The following is an 18,496-nucleotide window of genomic DNA, read 5'->3' as shown; positions in this document are numbered from 1 at the left end:
GAATGTTGTGCGACTTCCTCAAACAGCGAGATGCGAAGATGTCGTCCAGGGCTGGTAGCTGGAGCCCGATGATATTCTGGGCAGTTTTAATGATTCTCTGTAGAGCTTTTTTGTCTGCTCCAGAGCTGCTTCCATCCCATGCAAGAATGCCCTATGTCAGGACACTCTCAATGGTGCTGTGGTAGTGGGACAGAAGTAGAGACTGAGATAGGTTTATCTTCCTGGGCATTCTCAAGAAGTACAGCCTCTTCTTCTGTGCCTTCTTTACAAGCATGTTAGCATTCATAGTCCACGAGAGATCCTCCGAGATAGAAGTGCCCAGGAATTTAAAACTACCACCCCTCTCCACCTCCTTGCCATTTATGTACAATGGTAAATGTACACCTCTCTTCCTCCTGAAGCCAACTGTAAGCTCTTTAGTTCTTTAATTTAATTCAATTATTTAATATTTATTTCTTTAATTGAGCAAATTCCCCAGCCAGCAGGCTAGCAAACTTTAAAAAGTGGGGACTTCAACTCCCAGAATTCCCCAGCCAGCATGCTGGTGATTTAGGCTGGGTTCCAACGCTTGTCGCGGCTGGTTGGGTTGAAGTCCGGTGTTCAAGTTAGAAACACTAGGAGAGCAGCCTTAGGAGGGGGTTCCGGGCGAAGCCACTGCTGAAGCCCTAATTCTGGGGATCAAGCGGGAGAAAGATCAGCAGCTCAAATACAGAGGCGGTTGTTATGGCGTTGATTTGGGGGCCATTCTAAGAAAATCACCGTAACTAAGGGTTTGGTGTTTGGGGGCCTGGGAGAACCGACTGGGTGGGGGGCATGGAAGAGCACGCAAGGCCAGGCTGCCAGTGAGGACCTCGATGAGCCCACGTCTCCTTTCTCCTGCCCGCTTTTTTGGGTCTCTTTAATGCCAGCTGGGATTGAAGGACACACAGTCTTCGGGTGGGGCAGCTCTGCTAAGCCGCTTTGCCTTTTCAACCCTCGACCGCTGGTTTAGAGCGGCCGGGAAATCCTCCCTGACGCAAAAATAATAAATAAATAAATAAACAGATAAATAAATAAAATAAATAAATAAATAAAGGATGCTTGGGCGGATGAGAGAGAGAGGGGGGGAAGAGAAATCGGCCTGGATGGTGTTGCCATGGCGATGGGGAGCAGGTGCCCTATTTGCCAGCAGCTTCCGGGAGGGAGCCCCCCTTGCCTTTCCCTTCCCTCCCCTCCCTTCTTCCTCCTAAGGGGAAGGGAACCCCTCTCTATTTGACAGGATTTTGGCAGCTGTAGAAACGTAGCGCGAAGAAGAGGCAGAGCTGGGTGTCCTTGACGGTGCATTTGCAAAAAAAAAAGCTCCCTGCCTTTGCAAAAATCTCCACCCGGCGTTGTGTGTGTGTGTGTGTGTGAGAGAGAGAGGGAGAGATTAATCCCAGGGAGGGCTGCTGTCTTCCTACCCCCTGGGCAATCCGGCTGACAAATCCAGCGGTTGCAGCTCCCGCTGCCGGGCTGGCCCTTCTCCGAATATGGAAGGGCAGCCTTTGGTGCCAGCCGGAGGGTTGGCAAGGGTGGCCGGCCTGGGCAGGGAAATGGCACAAAGCTCGAGGCGAAGGAAGAGGTCCAAAGTCAGGAGGAAGGTGGAAGGCGAGAGCTGGACTGGGTTTTTTTTTCCCCCTCCTCAGAACCTTCTGGGGGCTTTGGGACTACAATTCCCATCATGCCCCTGCAAGACGAGGCTTCACCGCCTCAGCAGAGCTCAAGCAGAAATTCAGAGAGGCCTCAACCGTTTGTTTCGTGACCGTTCTGTTACAATGGCGTGAAAAAAAAAAAAAGACTTAGGAGCCTTTTTTCATACTTACGACCGCTGCGGCATTCCCCAGGGTCACGTGATCAAAATTCAGTGCTGGGCAACCGGCTCGTATTTATGACAGTCACTGTGTCCCATGATCCTTTTATGACCTTCTGACCAGCAGAGTCAATGGGAAAGACAGATTCACTTAATGGCCATTAACAAATGCAACGATTTGCTTAACAACGGTGGCAAGAACATGTTTGTTCAAGGGGGCCAAACTCGCTTAGCAAACGTTTCCCTTAGCAACCCAACTTTTGGGCTCCATTGTGGTCGTAACCCGAGGACTCCCTGGACAGAAATGCTGGCATCGGAAACGCAGAGGTGAAAAACTCAGCCCAGATTTCCAGTTTCTGTTGCTGAGGACAGAGAACGGCCTCTGGGTTTTTAAAATCTGGGCCCCCTCATTTGGAAGGGGGGTAGGGAGTGGCAGCCTGCAAGAAAAAAAGGGGGTCTCCTCTGGATCCCAACCAGGGGTGCTACAATCATCCTGCGCCCCCAATTTGCATCCTTGGAAAGTACCGCTTGCTTGGGACCTTCTGCAGAAGTTTTGCGTGGGATGTTTTGAAGCAACGGCGTTTTTTGGGTGAACGGAAAGGAAACAGGAAGGGCTGGTTGGGCAGGGCTGGACCGGCCGGCAAGTGAGGGGGGGGAGGGAAACGGATTGAATGGCAGGAAATGCGCCTGGTGATAAGGTGACATGAGGCAGGACATGAGGCTGGGAGGCAGCCCTCCAGGGATGGGGAGGCCTGGAGCCGATGGGGAAGATGTGAAACCGATGAAGGACAGTTGCAGGAATTGAGCGTGGCCGATCTAGAGAAAAGAAGGGCTGGGGGGGGTGGGGGGTGGGGGGGTCAGGGTAGCAGTATTCTTGTATTGGAGGGGCCGCCCCAAAGAAGAGGGGGTCCACTTGTTCTCCAAAGCACCGGAGGGCAGGACAAGAAACAGTGGAGGGAAACTCACCCAGGAGAGAAGCAACCTGGAATGAAGGAGAAACTTCCAAACAGGGAGGACAATTAACCAGGGGAACAGCCTGCCACTAGAGATCATGGGTGCTCCATCACTGGAGGTTTTTAAGAAGAGACTACTAGACAATCACTTATCTGAGGTGGTTTACGTTCTCCTACTTGGGCAGAGGGCTGGACTAGAAGACCTCCAAGGTCCCTTCCAGCTTTATTCTATCCTATATCCTATATCCTATATTCGATATCCTATATCCTATCCTATCCTATCCTATCCTATCCTATCCCATTCGATTCCATTCTATATTCTATTCTGTTCTATTCTATTCTATTCTATTCTATTCTATTCTATTCTATTCTATTCTATTCTATTCCTTTTCCATATTCTATTCTATTCTATTCCTTTTCCATATTCTATTCTATTCTATTCTGTTCATTTTCTGCATTCTATTCTATTCTATTTTATTCTATTCCTTTTCCATATTCTATTCTATTCTATTCCTTTTCCATATTCTATTCTATTCTATTCTATTCTATTCTATTCTATTCTATTCTATTCTATTCTATTCTATTCTATTTATTCTATTCTATCCTATTCTATTCAGAGAAGCAACCTGGAATGAAGGAGAGACATCCTGATAGTGAGAACAATTAACCAGGGGGAGCCCCATCTCGAGGGGGGAAGGTATCTCTTCCTTAATTCCAGAGGTGCAGAGAAGCACATGCTGCACATGCTCAGGAACACATCCACCGTGGCAGCTTCCCATCAACCAGGAATGCCTCCCCCCACTCCCAATATAAGATGCTGGGGGTTCCAATATTGTTGGGGGGGGGGCTTTGTCTCCTCCCCAATGCCTGTTTTTCACACACAGCCCAGCTGGCTTTGGATGAGACACCCTGGCAAAAGATGAGAGGGCTGCTCCCCCTTCCTCCCCCCCGCCCCTGCCAAGGCCACGTGGACAAAGTGGTCCCCTCTTTTCATCATCCTCTGGTTGCCTTGGCGATAGCCTCCTTCCCCTCCCCCACCAAGCTGCCTCCTTTTTGAGGGGGTGCCGGTTGCCGTGGCAATGGGCCCTGGAGGCCAGCCGATTGGGAGGTGGCAGGGGGCGGGAAGAGCAGCCGTGGGTTGCCATGACAATCGCAAGGGGAAGAGAAGCTGGGGATGCGGGGACCCATTTTGGGGATGGGGGGGGGAGTTGAGTGGGGGCAAGCAATTTGCTGGAGGGTTCAGTCGACTAGAGATCCTTACCTCCTCCTCCTCCTTTCCTTTTTCCTCCCTTTCTTTCTCTTTTTTTCTTCCTCTTCTTCCTTCCTTCTCTCTCTCCTATTTTTCCTCCTTCTCCCCAATAGGCCAATTAGCAGTTTATTTATATATATCTTCTACCCATTAATATTTTCTCCTTCTTCTTCTCTTCTTTCCTTCCTTCCTTCCCCCCTCTCCTTCCTTCCTTTCTTCTCTCCTTCCCTCCTTCTCCTTCCTTTCTTCTCTCCTTCCCTCCTGCCTTTCCATTTCAGAGGCATCCTTCCCCTCGCTCTGCGCCTTTCCTTCTTCCTTTCCCTGAAGTTGCGTGTCGAGGTGCCTGCTCTGCCTGCTCAAAGTCCTGGGAACGTTGGCATCCTCCTCCTCCTCCTCCTCCTCCTCATCATCATCATCATCGCCTCTAAATAACAACCTGGCCACATGGGGAGAACCAGAGCTGCAGTGGGCGGGGCCAGGGGGCAAGTGGGCGGGGTCCTGTCATCCCAAGGGCAAGGATTCTGGGATGGAAGGACCCTGGGATTGTTTTGCTTTGGGCTTTGAACTTGGGTGTCAACCCACCCAAAGAAAAAGGAATCCCAATAAAAGAAACGTTAGGCTGCTCCGTCTTTCCTACACGAAACAGAAGGCAGGCAAGCTGGACTGTCCATTTGGGGGGGGGGGTCCCTAAAAAACAGGATTGGGGTCCAGAAACCTTGGGCTCCTTATTTGCAAGAAGTGGGGTCAGGGAGCAGCTGAGAGAAGAAGAATCTTTCTTGTTGCAAGATCCTTGAATCCAGAATCCTGGGGGGATGGATCGAGCGAGCAGATCCTCCTCCCCAATGCCTTTTTTCCTGTCTTTGCTCTGAGTTTTATAGACAGCTGGTCCTCAACTTACGACCGCAGTTGAAACCCCTTCCCCCAATTTCTCTTGCTAAGCGAGACAGCTCTCGTGAGCTTTGCCCCACTTTACGACCTTTCTTGTCATGGTTGTTAAGCGAATCTCTGCCCCGCCTACTTGTAAAGTTAGTCATCAGGTTCAAATCTGCTTTTTGCTCATCAGAAGTACGCAAAAGGGGGAAAATCACATGACCCCGTCATAAACATGAGTCAGTTGCCAAGCGTCCGAATTCTGACCAGGTGGCCAGGGGGATGCTGCAATGGTCATAAGTGTGAGAAACGGCCACAAATCACTTTTCCAGTGCCGCTGTTCCTTCCAACAGTCACTCAGTGAACGGTTGTAAGTCCAGGACCGCCTGCATTCAATTTATATGCTGCCCTCTCACTATCCAAAGCGGTTTGTGGTCGCTTGTCCCTCCAAAACGAGGCCCAGGAAAAGGGACCCAGCTGACCTCAACCTCTCCCAGAGTCCCGTTTTAAAATGTGATTTATTTTTTTCCCCCTCCACGCAGGGACGACGGAGCGGGTATGCCTGGTGCAAGGCACCGCCGAAGCCCTTAACGCCGTCCACAACTTCATTGCTGAGAAGGTTCGAGAAATCCCCCAGTCGGTTGTGAAACCCGAATCCGTCAATATCCTACAGCCACAGACCACCATGAACCCCGATCGAGCCAAGCAGGTGAAGAACAGGGGGGTATTTCGAACGGGTGGGGTTTTCAGTTGTATAGTTTTTTTTGGGGGGGGGGGAACAGGAGGCCTCTGCGAGATTAGAGCGAAAAGGCATTTGGCTTAATTTGCCCCAAATCTGAGGCTCTTCAAATGGATTAGACCTGGCTGGGGAATTCTGGGAGTTGAAGTTCACCCACCTTAACATTCATTAGTATGATAGCCAGGAATTCTGGGAGTTGAAGTCCACCCATCTTCAAGTTCATTAACATACTGGCTGGGAATTCTGGGAGTTGAAGTTCACCCATCTTAACATTCATTAGTATGATAGCCAGGGAATTATGGGAGTTGAAGTCCACCCATCTTCAAATTCATTAACATACTGGTTGGGAATTCTGGGAGTTGAAGTTCACCCATCTTAACATTCATTAGTATGATAGCCAGGGAATTATGGGAGTTGAAGTCCACCCATCTTCAAATTCATTAACATACTGGCTGGGGAATTCTGGGAGTTGAAGTTCACCCATCTTAACATTCATTAGTATGATAGCCAGGGAATTCTGGGAGTTGAAGTCCACCCATCTTCAAGTTCATTAACATACTGGCTGGGGAATTCTGGGAGTTGAAGTCCACTGTGAGCTCATCCAGGTTTAAAAAACACTGGATGAGCCCACAATTCCCATCGTTCCCAGCCTAGTGAAATTTGAGGAGTGATGTAATCCAACCCATTTAGATGCTATCAAATTCTGCCCCAGCGTTATTATTTGAGAAAGATTTTTTCTTTTTTGGCTCCTGTTACCTTACCAATTCACGGGTTGCAAAACATTGGAAGTCTAAAGGTTAAACAGATGCTTCTGAAAATATCCACCCCAAATGTTATGGAGGCGTTTCATTACCTCTCATTTTCATTCAGCTTTTCCCAAGCACCTAACCTTCAAACCGTGTGCTATTTTTTACTGGTACAGCCAAGAGTTACCTGGAGACGTAGTACTTATTTTGGTCTTTAATTGATGATTAAACATTGCAGAGGGCTGTCAAACTAGACTTTTCTTTCTATTATTTGCTGCATTTGAAAAGGGATCTAAATTCAGTTCCCGCACATGGACTGACATTCAGGCATTTTCAAATATAAATCCCAACAGATTAGAGATATTTAAAATAGTTCTCCATTTCTCCTGCATTAAAAACCTGAGCCTGATACATTTCAGCAACTCATATTTTGATTGATTGATTAAATTTATAGGCCGCCCATCTCGCTATCTCGGGAGTGATTCTGGCCAACTTGTAGTGCAATAAAATAAGAATAGAAAAACACATCAGTGTACAAATATTTAAAATTAGGGGAATTCAAGAGAGAAAAAGAATAAAAACCCGTCAGAATATTAGGGGCTGATGATCTCCGCCCTCCAAATCAAAAAGTTGCCTGAACCACCATATAGGCGGCAAATAAATTTGATAAATAAAAATAAAATAAATCAACAAAAATGTAAAACCACAATCTACCTTCTGTTTAAACAACTAAACAACCCCAAACCAATTCATGCTTTTATTGAAAAGGCAGCTGCACAGAGAAAAATTGGTATTTTTCCTATTAGGAGAAGAAAATGCCTTGAAAAACTATGAATTGGTCTCTCTCTTTTTTTCCTTTCTCTCTCTCTCTCTCTCTCTCTCTCTCTCTTTCATTTTCTTTCTCTCTTTCTGTCTCTCCTTTTCTCCTTCTGCCTCTTCCTTTCTCTCTCTCTCTCTCTCTCCCTCTTTCTTTTTCTCTTTTTCTCATTTTCTCACTTTCTCTCTCTCTCTGTCCCTCTCCCTCTTTCTCTCTCTTGCCATTCAAGCTTCATGTGCACAGAAGAGGATCACAGGTCTGCATTGTCCCTGGATTGTGCCGTTGCTATGACAGCCAGTTGTGGGTTGTGGCTACAAGCCAGGCACAAAGATGATGCCACATTTACACAGGAGGCAGGAATGTGGTACAGAAGTCACTTTATCTGCCTGTCTGGATAGATGTGGAAAGACAGAAAGTGTTTCTTAAATGCATCCTTGTCTCCTAAAATTATGACCTTTTTCCCCACATTCTTATGAAAATGCCTTTTTAAAACATATTTTTTAATCCTGCCTTTGTTGTTTTTGGAAATAACTTAAGGCTATAAACATACCTAATACTCCTTCGTTCTTATTTTTCCCCCAACAACCCTGTGAGGTGGGTTGGGATGAGAAACTGTTGGGATTGACCCAAAGTCACCCAACTGGCTTTCAAGTTGATGCGGAAGCCAGATTCACTTAACAACCATGGCAAGAAAAGTCATAAAATGGAACAAAACTCACTTAATGAATTTCTACCTTAGCAACATAAATTTTGGGCTCAATTGTGGTTGTAAATCAAGGCCTACCTGTATCCACTCTGATCTCCAGAGCCAACAGCATTATGAAAGAAACACAGACAAGCACCCACAAACACACAGACACACAATTTCGTTCAAGGCCCCACACAGTTAATCATAACTGAATTCTAAGGAGTCTAACTTAATCCCAATATACATCCAGTGCCTTCTGACTTAAAGCTATGGACATTCAGCCGTTCGGCAGAGGGACCGCCAAAATTCACCGCACGCCTGCTTGTCTTCCAAATTCACCATCCTGGGCCAAAACCAAACAGCAAACACAATCTTCTAGTCCTCATGCATAATTCATATTTCCCCCTCCTTGTTGCGAAAGGGCACATGAGGTTCCGGCTATAAGTAGAACAAGTTTTGCTTTCCTCTCATGTGTGCATTTGGGCGTGTGTGTGTGTGTGTGTGTACGCTCAGACAGAGATTTCACTTTCTATCACGTCTAAGACGGAACGCCTGGAGCCCAAACATGTCAAAACTTCGCCTGTCTCCTCTGTTGAAAGGGTCACCAGGCGGCCCAACCCGGAGTTGTCCTAAATCTTGAGGGTTTCAATGGAAGGAGAAGGATGCTGTCCGTGGTGCTGAAGGCAGTTTTGCAATCGGGCTGCCTGGCAAATATAGAAGAATATAGGGTGATTTTTTAAAAGAATTTAAAAGGGGGGTGTGGGGAAGAAAATTAATGGGCCTCCATTGTCTGAGGTTTATTTTATATGACTTTTTAACTAGCCCCTGACAAGTCAAAGCCTTAGTAAGACCACACTTGGAATACTGCATCCAGTTTTGCTCACCACACTACAAAAAAAGATGTTGAGACTCTAGAAAGAGGGCAGAGAAGAGCAACCAGGACGATTAGGGGACTGGAGGATAAAACATATGACGAATGGTTGCAGGAACTGGGCTTGGCTAGTCTAGGGAAGAGAAGGACCAGTGGAGACAGGAGAGCATCTTTCAATATTTGAGGGGCTGCCCCAGAGAGGAGGAAGGGGGTCAAGCTGTTTTCCAAGGCACCCGAAGGCCGGACAAGGAACAATGGATGGAAACTGAACAAGGAGAGATTTAACCTGGAAATAAGGAGAAACTTTCTGACAGGGAGAACAATCAACCCATGGAACAGAAGTTGCCTTCAGAGCTGTCGTGGGAGCTTCATCATTGGAAGCTTTCAAGAAGAGACTGGGCTGCCATCTGTCAGATATGGTGTAGGGTCTCCTTTTTGGGCAAGGGGTGGGACTAGATGACCTACAAGGTCCCTTCCAACTCTGTTAATCTGATTTTAAAAAAAGACCTGGGTGAATTGAATTGCAAAGGAGTTTAGAAAGCAGTACAGGTTCTCCTTGGCTTACAACAGTTGGTTTAGTGACCATTCAACATCACAATGGCACTGAAAAAAAGGACTTATGACCGTTTTTCACACTTACAACCGTTGAAGCATCCATGCAGTCAGGTGATCAAAATTTGGATTCTTGGCAAGGGACTCCTAGTTATGACGGTTGCAGCATCCTGGGAGGGTGTGATATGAACCCCTTTTGCGACCGACTGACAAGCCAAGTCAAAGAGGAAACCAGATTCACTTAATAGCCATGCCACTAACTTAAAAATGGCAGTGTTTTGCTTAACAACGGTGGCAAGCATGTTTGTAAAATGAGGCAAATCTCACTTAACAAATGTCTCACTTAGCGATATCAATTTTGGGCTCCACTCTGGTCGTAAGTTGAGGATTGCCTGTAGAAACCCTAAACCTGTGTCAATAAAACCTATTTTTTTCTGGCATGAAATTGTAGTGATGAGTAACAGGATGGTCTGGTTGCCACGGACACATTAGCTCAGAAACACCATAATCCCACTGTTTTTATTAGGGATGGTATCAGAAATATTTGATAAGAAAAGTATAAAATATTTGATAAGAAAAATATCACATGTCCTCATAGCAGCAAGGATTATCTTCGTACAATATTGGAAAAACGAAGACACACCGCGAGATGAAGTGATAATCACGAAGACATTAGATTGTGCAGAAAAGGATAGACATACATTGAAACTTAAACAGAAAGAAAACACAGAATATTAGCAAACATGGAACTTATTTTACCCGTGGTTGGAAAAAAGGGAGTGGAGAGTAAGAATGGAAACTGTATTGCTGAAGCAAATTAGATACCCAGACAACATGATGCTTATTAAACATTAAGAAATGTAATCAATAAAGGTAAAGGTTCCCCTCCTTTCACATCCGTGCTAGTCATTTCCGGCTCTAGGGGCGATGCTCATTTCCATTACAAAGCTGAAGAGCCAGCGCTGTCTGAAGACGTCTCCATGGTCATGTGGCCAGCATGACTAAACGCCAAAGGCACATGGAAAGCTGTAACCTTCCCACCAAAGGGGTCCCTATTTTTCTACTTGCATTTTTCACATGCTTTCGAACTGGTAGGTTGGCAGAAGCTGGGACAAGGAATGGGAGCTCGCTCCGTTAGGTGGCGCTAGGGATTCGAACCACCAAACTGCTGACCTTTGTGATTGACAAGCTCAGCGTCTTAGCCACTGAGCCACCGCGTCCCCTATATATAATCAATAGAAAATTAATAACATTTGTTTTTAAAAAAGAAACGATATAAGCCCAGTTCAGCCTAGTTTAGCACGATGCGCCATCCCGCCCTGATGTAGAAGAAGGTTAGAAGTTGCAATCCGAACTCAATGCTCTTCCTCTCCTTTTCCTCCCCAAATTCAGGCCAAGGTGATCGTCCCAAACAGCACAGCCGGGCTGATTATCGGCAAAGGTGGCGCCACTGTCAAAGCCATCATGGAACAGTCTGGCGCTTGGGTGCAGCTGAGCCAGAAACCCGAAGGCATCAACCTCCAAGAACGCGTGGTGACCATCAGCGGGGAACCCGAGCAGATCCACAAGGCCGTCGACATCATTGTCCAGAAGATCCAGGAGGATCCGCAGAGCAGCAGCTGCCTCAACATCAGCTACGCCAACATCACCGGCCCAGTGGCCAACTCTAACCCAACTGGATCGCCCTACGCCAACTCTACAGACGTTCTACCCGCAGCCGCCGCCGCGGCCACCGCTTCAGGCTTGTTGGGCCACACCAGCCTGGCTGGTGTTGGCGCCTTCCCGGCTGCCCTGCCGGGTTTTTCCGGCAGCGACCTCTTGGCCATCAGCACAGCGCTCAACACCTTAGCGAGTTACGGATACAACACCAATTCTTTGGGGCTCGGCCTCAATTCGGCTGCCGCTTCCGGAGTCCTGGCCGCGGTGGCCGCCGGAGCCAACCCAGCAGCTGCCGCCGCCGCTAACCTCTTAGCTTCGTATGCCAATGAAGCTTCTACGAGTACCACGGCCCCAGCCGGTGCAGTTGGCGCCTTCACCTTGGGCTCTTTAGCGGCAGCCACTGGGGCGGCTAACGGCTACTTAGGGACTGCCTCCCCGTTGGTGGCCAGCTCCTTCCTAGCCACCGAGAAGCTAGTAGAAAGTGCTAAAGATATGGTGGAAATCGCAGTGCCGGAAAACCTCGTCGGTGCCATTTTGGGCAAAGGCGGGAAGACGTTGGTCGAATACCAGGAGCTGACAGGGGCCCGCATCCAGATTTCCAAAAAGGGGGAGTTTATTCCAGGTACCAGGAACCGTAAAGTCACCATCACGGGCACGCCAGCTGCCACCCAAGCCGCGCAATATCTCATCAGCCAGCGAGTAACGTACGAGCAAGGAGTCCGGGCCACCAACCCACAGAAAGTGGGATAAGAGGAGGCCAAAGAGAAGGCTTGGGGAGGGGGGGGGGGAGGAATAGGTTCAATCAGCCCTTTAATTGTGAAAAATGGTAACCGCCATGACCCCGGCCCCTGCCCAGTGCCCGTCTCTCTGCCATACACACGCACGCACACACACACACACACACACACACACACAGATACACAAAGCCCCCTGTGATTGGGAAGCAGCCCGTCATATTCTGCCGGACATTTATTTCACCAACGGTGTGGCCTGATTGTGTATATATTTCTCTCTCTTGATCTATCTATCTATCTATCTATATATATATGGCGACCTTTTCTTTTCTTTTTTTTTTCAGTTGATGGATTTGAATAGAAAAAAAAAAGATTTTTTTAAAAGAAAACAGTCCTCTTTCTTTCTGAGTCTCCGAATGAGTCCGATGGAGCAAGGATTCCCCCCCACTTTCTAGCTTTCTTTCCTCGTAGGTCAGCTCCAAGGAACCTCTCAGTGGGCTCTCCCCGCGCCCTTCTCCACGTCACCGCTGGAGATTTGATCAAGGGTAGATGGTCAGGTTGGGTCTTGGGAAGGAAACGGGGAAAGGAGTTAGGTCCCGACCGGAAGCGCGACACAATTCCCGCCGTGATATATTCCGCTTTTCTCTTGGAGGGAAACGAGGCAGCTCCTGAGTTGCATCGTTCGTCCTGAATGAAGAGGAGGTGGAGGAAGAAGTTGGGGTGACAACCTTTTTCGGCTGGCTTTGAAGCAAACAACTAGAGTATGCAAAGCCCGTGGTCACAGGTAGTCCTTGACTTACAACTGCCACTTGAACCCGACATTTCCGTTGCTAAGGGAGACAGCGGTTCAGTGAGTTTTGCCCCATTTTACGACCTTTTCGGCACAGCTGTTAAGCAAGTCGCTCCAGTTGTTTGGTGAATCGTGGCTCCCCGCCTTGACTTGGCTTGCCGGAAGGTCGCGAAAAGTGAACCCAGGATGCTGCAACTGTCATAACTACACGCCAGTTGCCAAGCACCCGGATTTAGATCGGGGGGACTGTGGGGAGGCTGCAACGGTCATAAATGTGAAAACTGAGGTCGTTTTTTCTCAGTGCCATTGTAACTTTGAGCGGTCACCAAACAAATGGTTGTAATTCGAAGACTACCTGAATTCTTATTTTTAATAGGGAAAACCTGAGTCCCTTTTCCCCGTTTCCCCAACCGTGGTGATCAAAACAAAGTCCTTAGACGACCGTGTTGCAGAGAAGGTCTCTTTGTGTTCTACGGAAAGAGGAGGAGCTCGTGCCAGGGGTAGAGAAATGGGTCTGGGCACCGACGCAGAGAACTTCTGTCTTCTTGCCTTGCTGGGGACCTGGCCTAGAGTTGCTGGGGTGACTCTTCCTCGGGTTTGGGATGAGCGTCCCCCCATTGCAAAGAAGGCTGAACCTCTTGAGATATATATATACAACCTGGAAGGAGATGGTCAGGTCCTTCTTGTGTGATGGAAGTCAGACTCGTGGAGTCAACCTTCTCCTTCCTGTGGCCCACCTGTGATTTGTTGTGTCTTCCTTCCCAGGTGAGGTATGTCTACTCTCACCTTCCGTTGTGTTTGGGCCGCAGGAAGATCTTCATACATGTTTCAGAAGGGGCCATCTGAACCTGGAAAGGCCCCAACCCCAGGTTTTAGCTACAACAAAGTGGTGGGAAATTTGGGAGGAACAACCTGGCAATGAAAGCTCCTGTTGCCTTAGAGGACCAGACAGGTGCACACTGTGAAGACGGGGATGTTGTCAGTATTATGGGCTGTCGAGGTTCTCCTCAAGCCCAGACAATTGCATTTTCCTTCTGACTTTCTTTGTTTATTCACCCTCTGGTTATGGTGTTCCTTAACCTTGCCAGCTTGAAGACGTGTGGACAACAACTCCCAGAATTCCCCAGTCAACAAAACTGTTATGTCCAATGGTGGGATTCAACCTGTGTAACAACTAGTTCGCCTAAACCGGTCCGAACCGGTAGAATCCCACCCTTGGTTATATCTCAGGAGGTTTCAATCTCCCAACAGACTTTTGGGAGCTGAAGTCCACATCTCTTCAAGCTGCCAAGGTTGAGAACTTGCTCTTAGTATCAACCGGCAGTATTACCAATCCAATAGGGTGAGGTGGCCTTCGTTCCTCGGCTCCCTTCATTCATGAATCTCCCCAGTGACGGTGTTCTGGTTTTTGTGTAGTGTTTTGTTTTTTCAGATCATAGTTTGGTTAGGGCTTCCTATTCTTAGTGTAAACTTGGAGTAGCCGTGAAGGCCACATCAAGAACAGGTCCCACCCCCCAAGTGGTGACTTTCCTCTCGGTAGGACTCTGCGTCTCTCTCTCTCTCTCTCTGATTAGTTTCCATGGGATAACCATTGGGTTATCTCCTCCTCTCCTTCTGTCACCCTCAAAAGGGTGCAATGGGTGGATGAATGAATGAATGAATAAATAAATAAATTGAGGGGGAAAAAACAGGGTATCTCCCTGCGATGTTTACATATTGGGCTCGCTATGTTCTCTCTCTGTCTGTAGAGAGCTCGCCAGCTTGTCGGTGTTTGAAGATTGCCAGCATTTTAACCAAGAGTTTCTGGGTCGTGCTGGGTTCCCCCCCAAGGACGATCAGAGTCCAGAGTCGGCCAGCCAGGCTGAACAAATCAACCACGTGTCATTGCAGTGCTTGTGGTAGCTTGCGTGTTTCTTCCAAGGATGTTTACCCAAAAGGCGCTGAAAAAGCTAGCTTGAATGAGGACCTCACATTGTTGGCTTGTCTGATAGCTTGTGACAGTTCCTGGTTCCGTCATTCAGCATAAAAGGCCTGAGTTGTGAAGTCAAAAGTCTACCTCTTCACAGAGGGGATCCAACCTGGTGTAGAAGATAGGAGGATGTTGCCAGTGGACGCCTACCCAGGCATTGTGTTGGTTGAGCTAGGCTTGTTGGAAATGAAATGGAGTTGGCAGCCTAATGTTTCTTGAATTTGGGGGGTGGGGGGGAGAAATCCCACATACGAGAGCCCCAACGTTCTCTGGGATAGAAGTTGCTGGCCGGTGCATTTAGTGTCCTTCTCAAGACTCGAGACCCGAAGAAGCTGGAAAAAGCAACTAAAAGAGAAAGGTCTCCAGCCAAGTTTCTTCTCTTGAGGGCTTGGCCAGGTCCTTGTCTGTCCCTCTGGCACAGATTTTCCTATGCTGCATTAAAACTCCTCCCCCTCCCTCAACTCTTCAGCACTGAGTTATGGATTTCTGCAATATTTCAGTGACTCTCAAAGTGGGGGGGTGGGTGGGGGAAACCGTTCCTTTCAGACGGTCTCCAAACCATCGGGTGGAGATTGAGATCTGCAAGGAAAGAACTTAGCACACAGCCGCCCATCTTTCCTTCATGCTCTTCAGACGAAGAGCTTGAGCAGCTGACCGGCTCACTTAGGCCAACGCTCCAGTTTCGGGGCAGTAGAGGTTGGGACATATAATGGGTGGGTGGGCCACGGGTGGGTTTAATCTCTTAGGTAGTAGCATGTGTCTGTTTTCCTTCTTAGGCCGAAGGGAGGGTCTTGAGACCCTAAAAACCACTAGAGAACAAACAAAACAAAAATGTGAAACTTATATACTATTCATGTGTTTTTGGTTTTTTTTTTAAGGAAGCAATATCTATTGAGCATCTTGCACTGATTTTATGGAGTAAGAATGACTGCAATCAGCAATTTTATCAACCGAGGTTCGCAGTTAGGGATGTTTTTTTGCAGGCGGAGGGGGGGGGAGGAACCCCCACCTTTCCACTGGCTGAGATTCTCCTTATTCTTATTCTCCTTATTTTTACAATGAACAAAAAATACTGTTGCAGTTTTGCAGGTGCATTGCATATCATGCTTTCCTTGGGGTGGGCTTGGGGTGGGGGGGGGGCTGGGGGGGGTAGGGGGGACGAGGGGAGAAGAACGATACGGAACAGATTTTTGTGCCAAACTCTCTGCGTCTTTTTAAATATGGTCAGTATTGAACGGAGAAGGAGCCTCTGGCCAATTTTGGCCACCCCTCCCCCACCAAATCCTGTGTATCTTTCGACAGTACAGATAGTCCTTGACTTATGACTCCCATTCGGACCATGGGGGGGGGTCATTAAGCCAGTGAGGCCCAATTTTATGAACTTTTTTGACGAAGCTGATTATCGCAGTCGTTAAAGCGAATCGGATGGATGCTAAGCGAATCCATCTCCCCCTCCCCCTCATTGACTTGGCTTGTCCGGAGGTCAGCTGGGAAAGTTTCAGCTGGCAATCACTTGACCCCCTGAGACGTTGCAACTGTCGAAAATACACGCCAGTTGACAAGCGCCCGAATTTTGATCACGTGACTTGGGGAGTTCTGCAGTGGTCACAAGTGCGAGGACTGGGCTGTCAGTCCTTTTTTCCCCCCAGTGCCATTGTAGTTTCCGGCATTCGCTCAACGGAATGGTCGTAAATTGAGGACTGCCTCTATCTGGCCTCTGCTTTTTATTTCATCCCACTTTCTTTTCTACCTCCGGAGGTTGTGTGCCGGGCTGGGCACCTTTCAGTATCACAATTGCGTGCCAAGGAAACAAAGATTTGGCAAGAAATAAGGAGAAGGGCATTCTGCCTCGAATTGGGCCCATCTCTCTCCTTTTGCATATTCCTGCCAAGCTGACGATTGTCAAGAGGAGGAGAACCAAGGATGGCGGCAAAGACCCCTTTCTCTGTCTTTCCTCGGTCGCAGAGATCCATCTGAAAGTGCAGAATCCAGCTTCCCTAGTTCTGGTCCCCCTCCCCCCCCAAAAGCGGATTTCGGGTTTTAATTAAGGACGCCGGCTTTTGCACTTTGCAAATCCTGCATATTTGCAAATCCTGCAAATTGCAAAAAAAGAAAGAAAGAAAGAAAGAAAAAGAAAGAAAGAAATTACCATTTCTTGCAGTTTGGGAGGCAGAAAACCCCAGTTCTTTAGCCAAATTCCTGCTGCTTCCCCAGCCTTTTAGGAGAAGGTCTCCGAGGAGAAAAGACATCGCGTCTAGAAACAAAACTAGAATTCTGGGAGTTGAAGGCCATAAGCCTTGAAGTGGCCAAGCTTGGCAGAGCCATAGTTTCATTCGTTCTTCAGTGCCCAAAACTTGCTGCCGTACCAGGCTGGGGAGAGAGTCCACGTGTCCATTTAATTCAAGGATGGGCAATTAATATCCAAGCCCCCACCACCACCACCACCACGAGAAACTGAGACCATTGTGGAGGGCCGAATGAAGAGGGTCGTGGAGGTGTTTAGGCACGCACCCACGCACAAATGTAAGCTGACATTTCCTTCCAAATAAAAGCAACTCACGCAGGCAGGACAGAGAGAGGCCAGTGGCCAAGGCTTTAAAATGATCATGTCTGGTTTAACTGGATTTTAAAATATATATACATATTGCACAAAACTATTTTGGCTGGAGAAACCTGCGGGTCTATTTCCTTGCCTCTCCTTCTTTTTCGCTTTCCTCCTTCAAACCCACACAATTACAGGTAGTCCTTGATTTACGAACACGATGTCGGTTGCTAAGCGGATCCGGCTTCCCCCTCCCCTCGACTTGACTTGTCAGAAGTCAGTCAGGAAGATGACGTGCATTGATCACACGATCCACCCAACTCTCGTAAATCCACGCCGGTTTGCCAAGCACCTGAATTTTGACCCCGTGACCACATTGCCGCGGCCGTCAGTGTGAGGACTGAGCCGCGTTTCTCTTTTTCAGTGCCATTGAAACTCCGGACGGTTGCTAAACGAGACCTTTTTTTTTTTTTTTAAAGCGATCAAAAGTTTGGGATCGCTGAAAGACAATTTTGGTCTTCTCCGAAGAAAAAATACCCTTCAGAGTTATTACTGACACAATCCTGTTTAAAAAGACGCACTCCCCCCCCCATTTTTGAAGTGCCAAACTACTGTTATTTATAGGGAATGTGCAGCTTTTAAAATAAAATTAAAAAGAGGAAAAATGTTGGGGAAGCTAGGGGCATTTTAATATTTAAAAACAAACATTTAAAAAAAAAAGATAAGTGTAGTTAGCGGATCTGGATCCTGGATCCTTAGCAACTTTGAAATATATAAATATAAACATAAATATATATATATATATATATATTTTTTTTCTATTAAAAAAAGAGAGACCGTTGAGGACTTTCTGCCACTGTTTTAGGAACCTCTGTAGCTGTCTTGATGCTAGTTTCTGGTTGGTTAGAGGCCTGATTCCTAAATATTTTTCATCACGATCTTAGGGAATGTGATTGTCGACTGATTCCTTTGGGAAAGCGCGAATCTGTTTAGCGAAACAACGTCAGTGTTCTGCTGTATTCATTGGGGTTGTTTTTCTTTTTTTAAAACAAAACGAAACTCCCAATCGGATAAAATGCTGTGTTTTGTGGAGAGCAAAGAGAGAGGTTCCCTGCATTTGCTGAGCCTAACCCTGCTTTGGTAGAAAAACGTAACCTTACTACTTACTCAGGCATATGTTGGTTTTGCGAGGAAAAGGAGAGGAGAGGCAAGAGGAAAGATTGTTCAGTAAATCCTAAAGGGATGGTTTTGATACACCCAGCACTAGAAAACGTCGAATAAATGTTGAACGGTGTTTTTTTGGGGGGGGATAGAAAAGCTGCAGGCCTCTCTGGATACCCGAGAGGCTGGCACTTGCCAAAATCAGCCCAGGGATTTTAGCTGGATGCTGCTCAACTCCCTCCCCAACCGTGTCGCCTCTCCATCCTAAACCAGGATGAGGTCTCTTTGATGTCAATGGGATCGGTGTGCAAGTCGATCGGGGTTTGCT

At 47.5% G+C, this 18,496-nt stretch overlaps 1 protein-coding gene across 2 annotated transcripts in view; it reads left to right on the top strand.

Moving 5' to 3' along the window:
- NOVA2 (NOVA alternative splicing regulator 2) overlaps window positions 1–14,172 on the top strand; it is a 37,273-nt gene extending 23,101 nt beyond the window's left edge. For both annotated transcript variants that reach the window (XM_087971251.1, XM_087971250.1), the window contains exons 3-4: window positions 5,443–5,609; window positions 10,706–14,172. In XM_087971251.1, the coding sequence (XP_087827377.1) occupies window positions 5,443–5,609; window positions 10,706–11,722 (1,184 nt within the window). In that variant the 3' untranslated portion in view covers window positions 11,723–14,172. The remainder of the gene's footprint in view (window positions 1–5,442; window positions 5,610–10,705) is intronic.
- Window positions 14,173–18,496: the final 4,324 nt, after the last annotated feature.

The sequence above is a fragment of the Notechis scutatus genome, chromosome 8 (genome assembly GCF_049901735.1).
Source record: "Notechis scutatus isolate UNSWTSFEM ecotype Mainland chromosome 8, rNotScu1.2, whole genome shotgun sequence".
NCBI lineage: Eukaryota > Metazoa > Chordata > Lepidosauria > Squamata > Elapidae > Notechis > Notechis scutatus.
The sequence above is the reverse complement of the archived record's forward strand: the minus strand, read 5'-3'. Positions and strand labels throughout refer to the sequence as shown.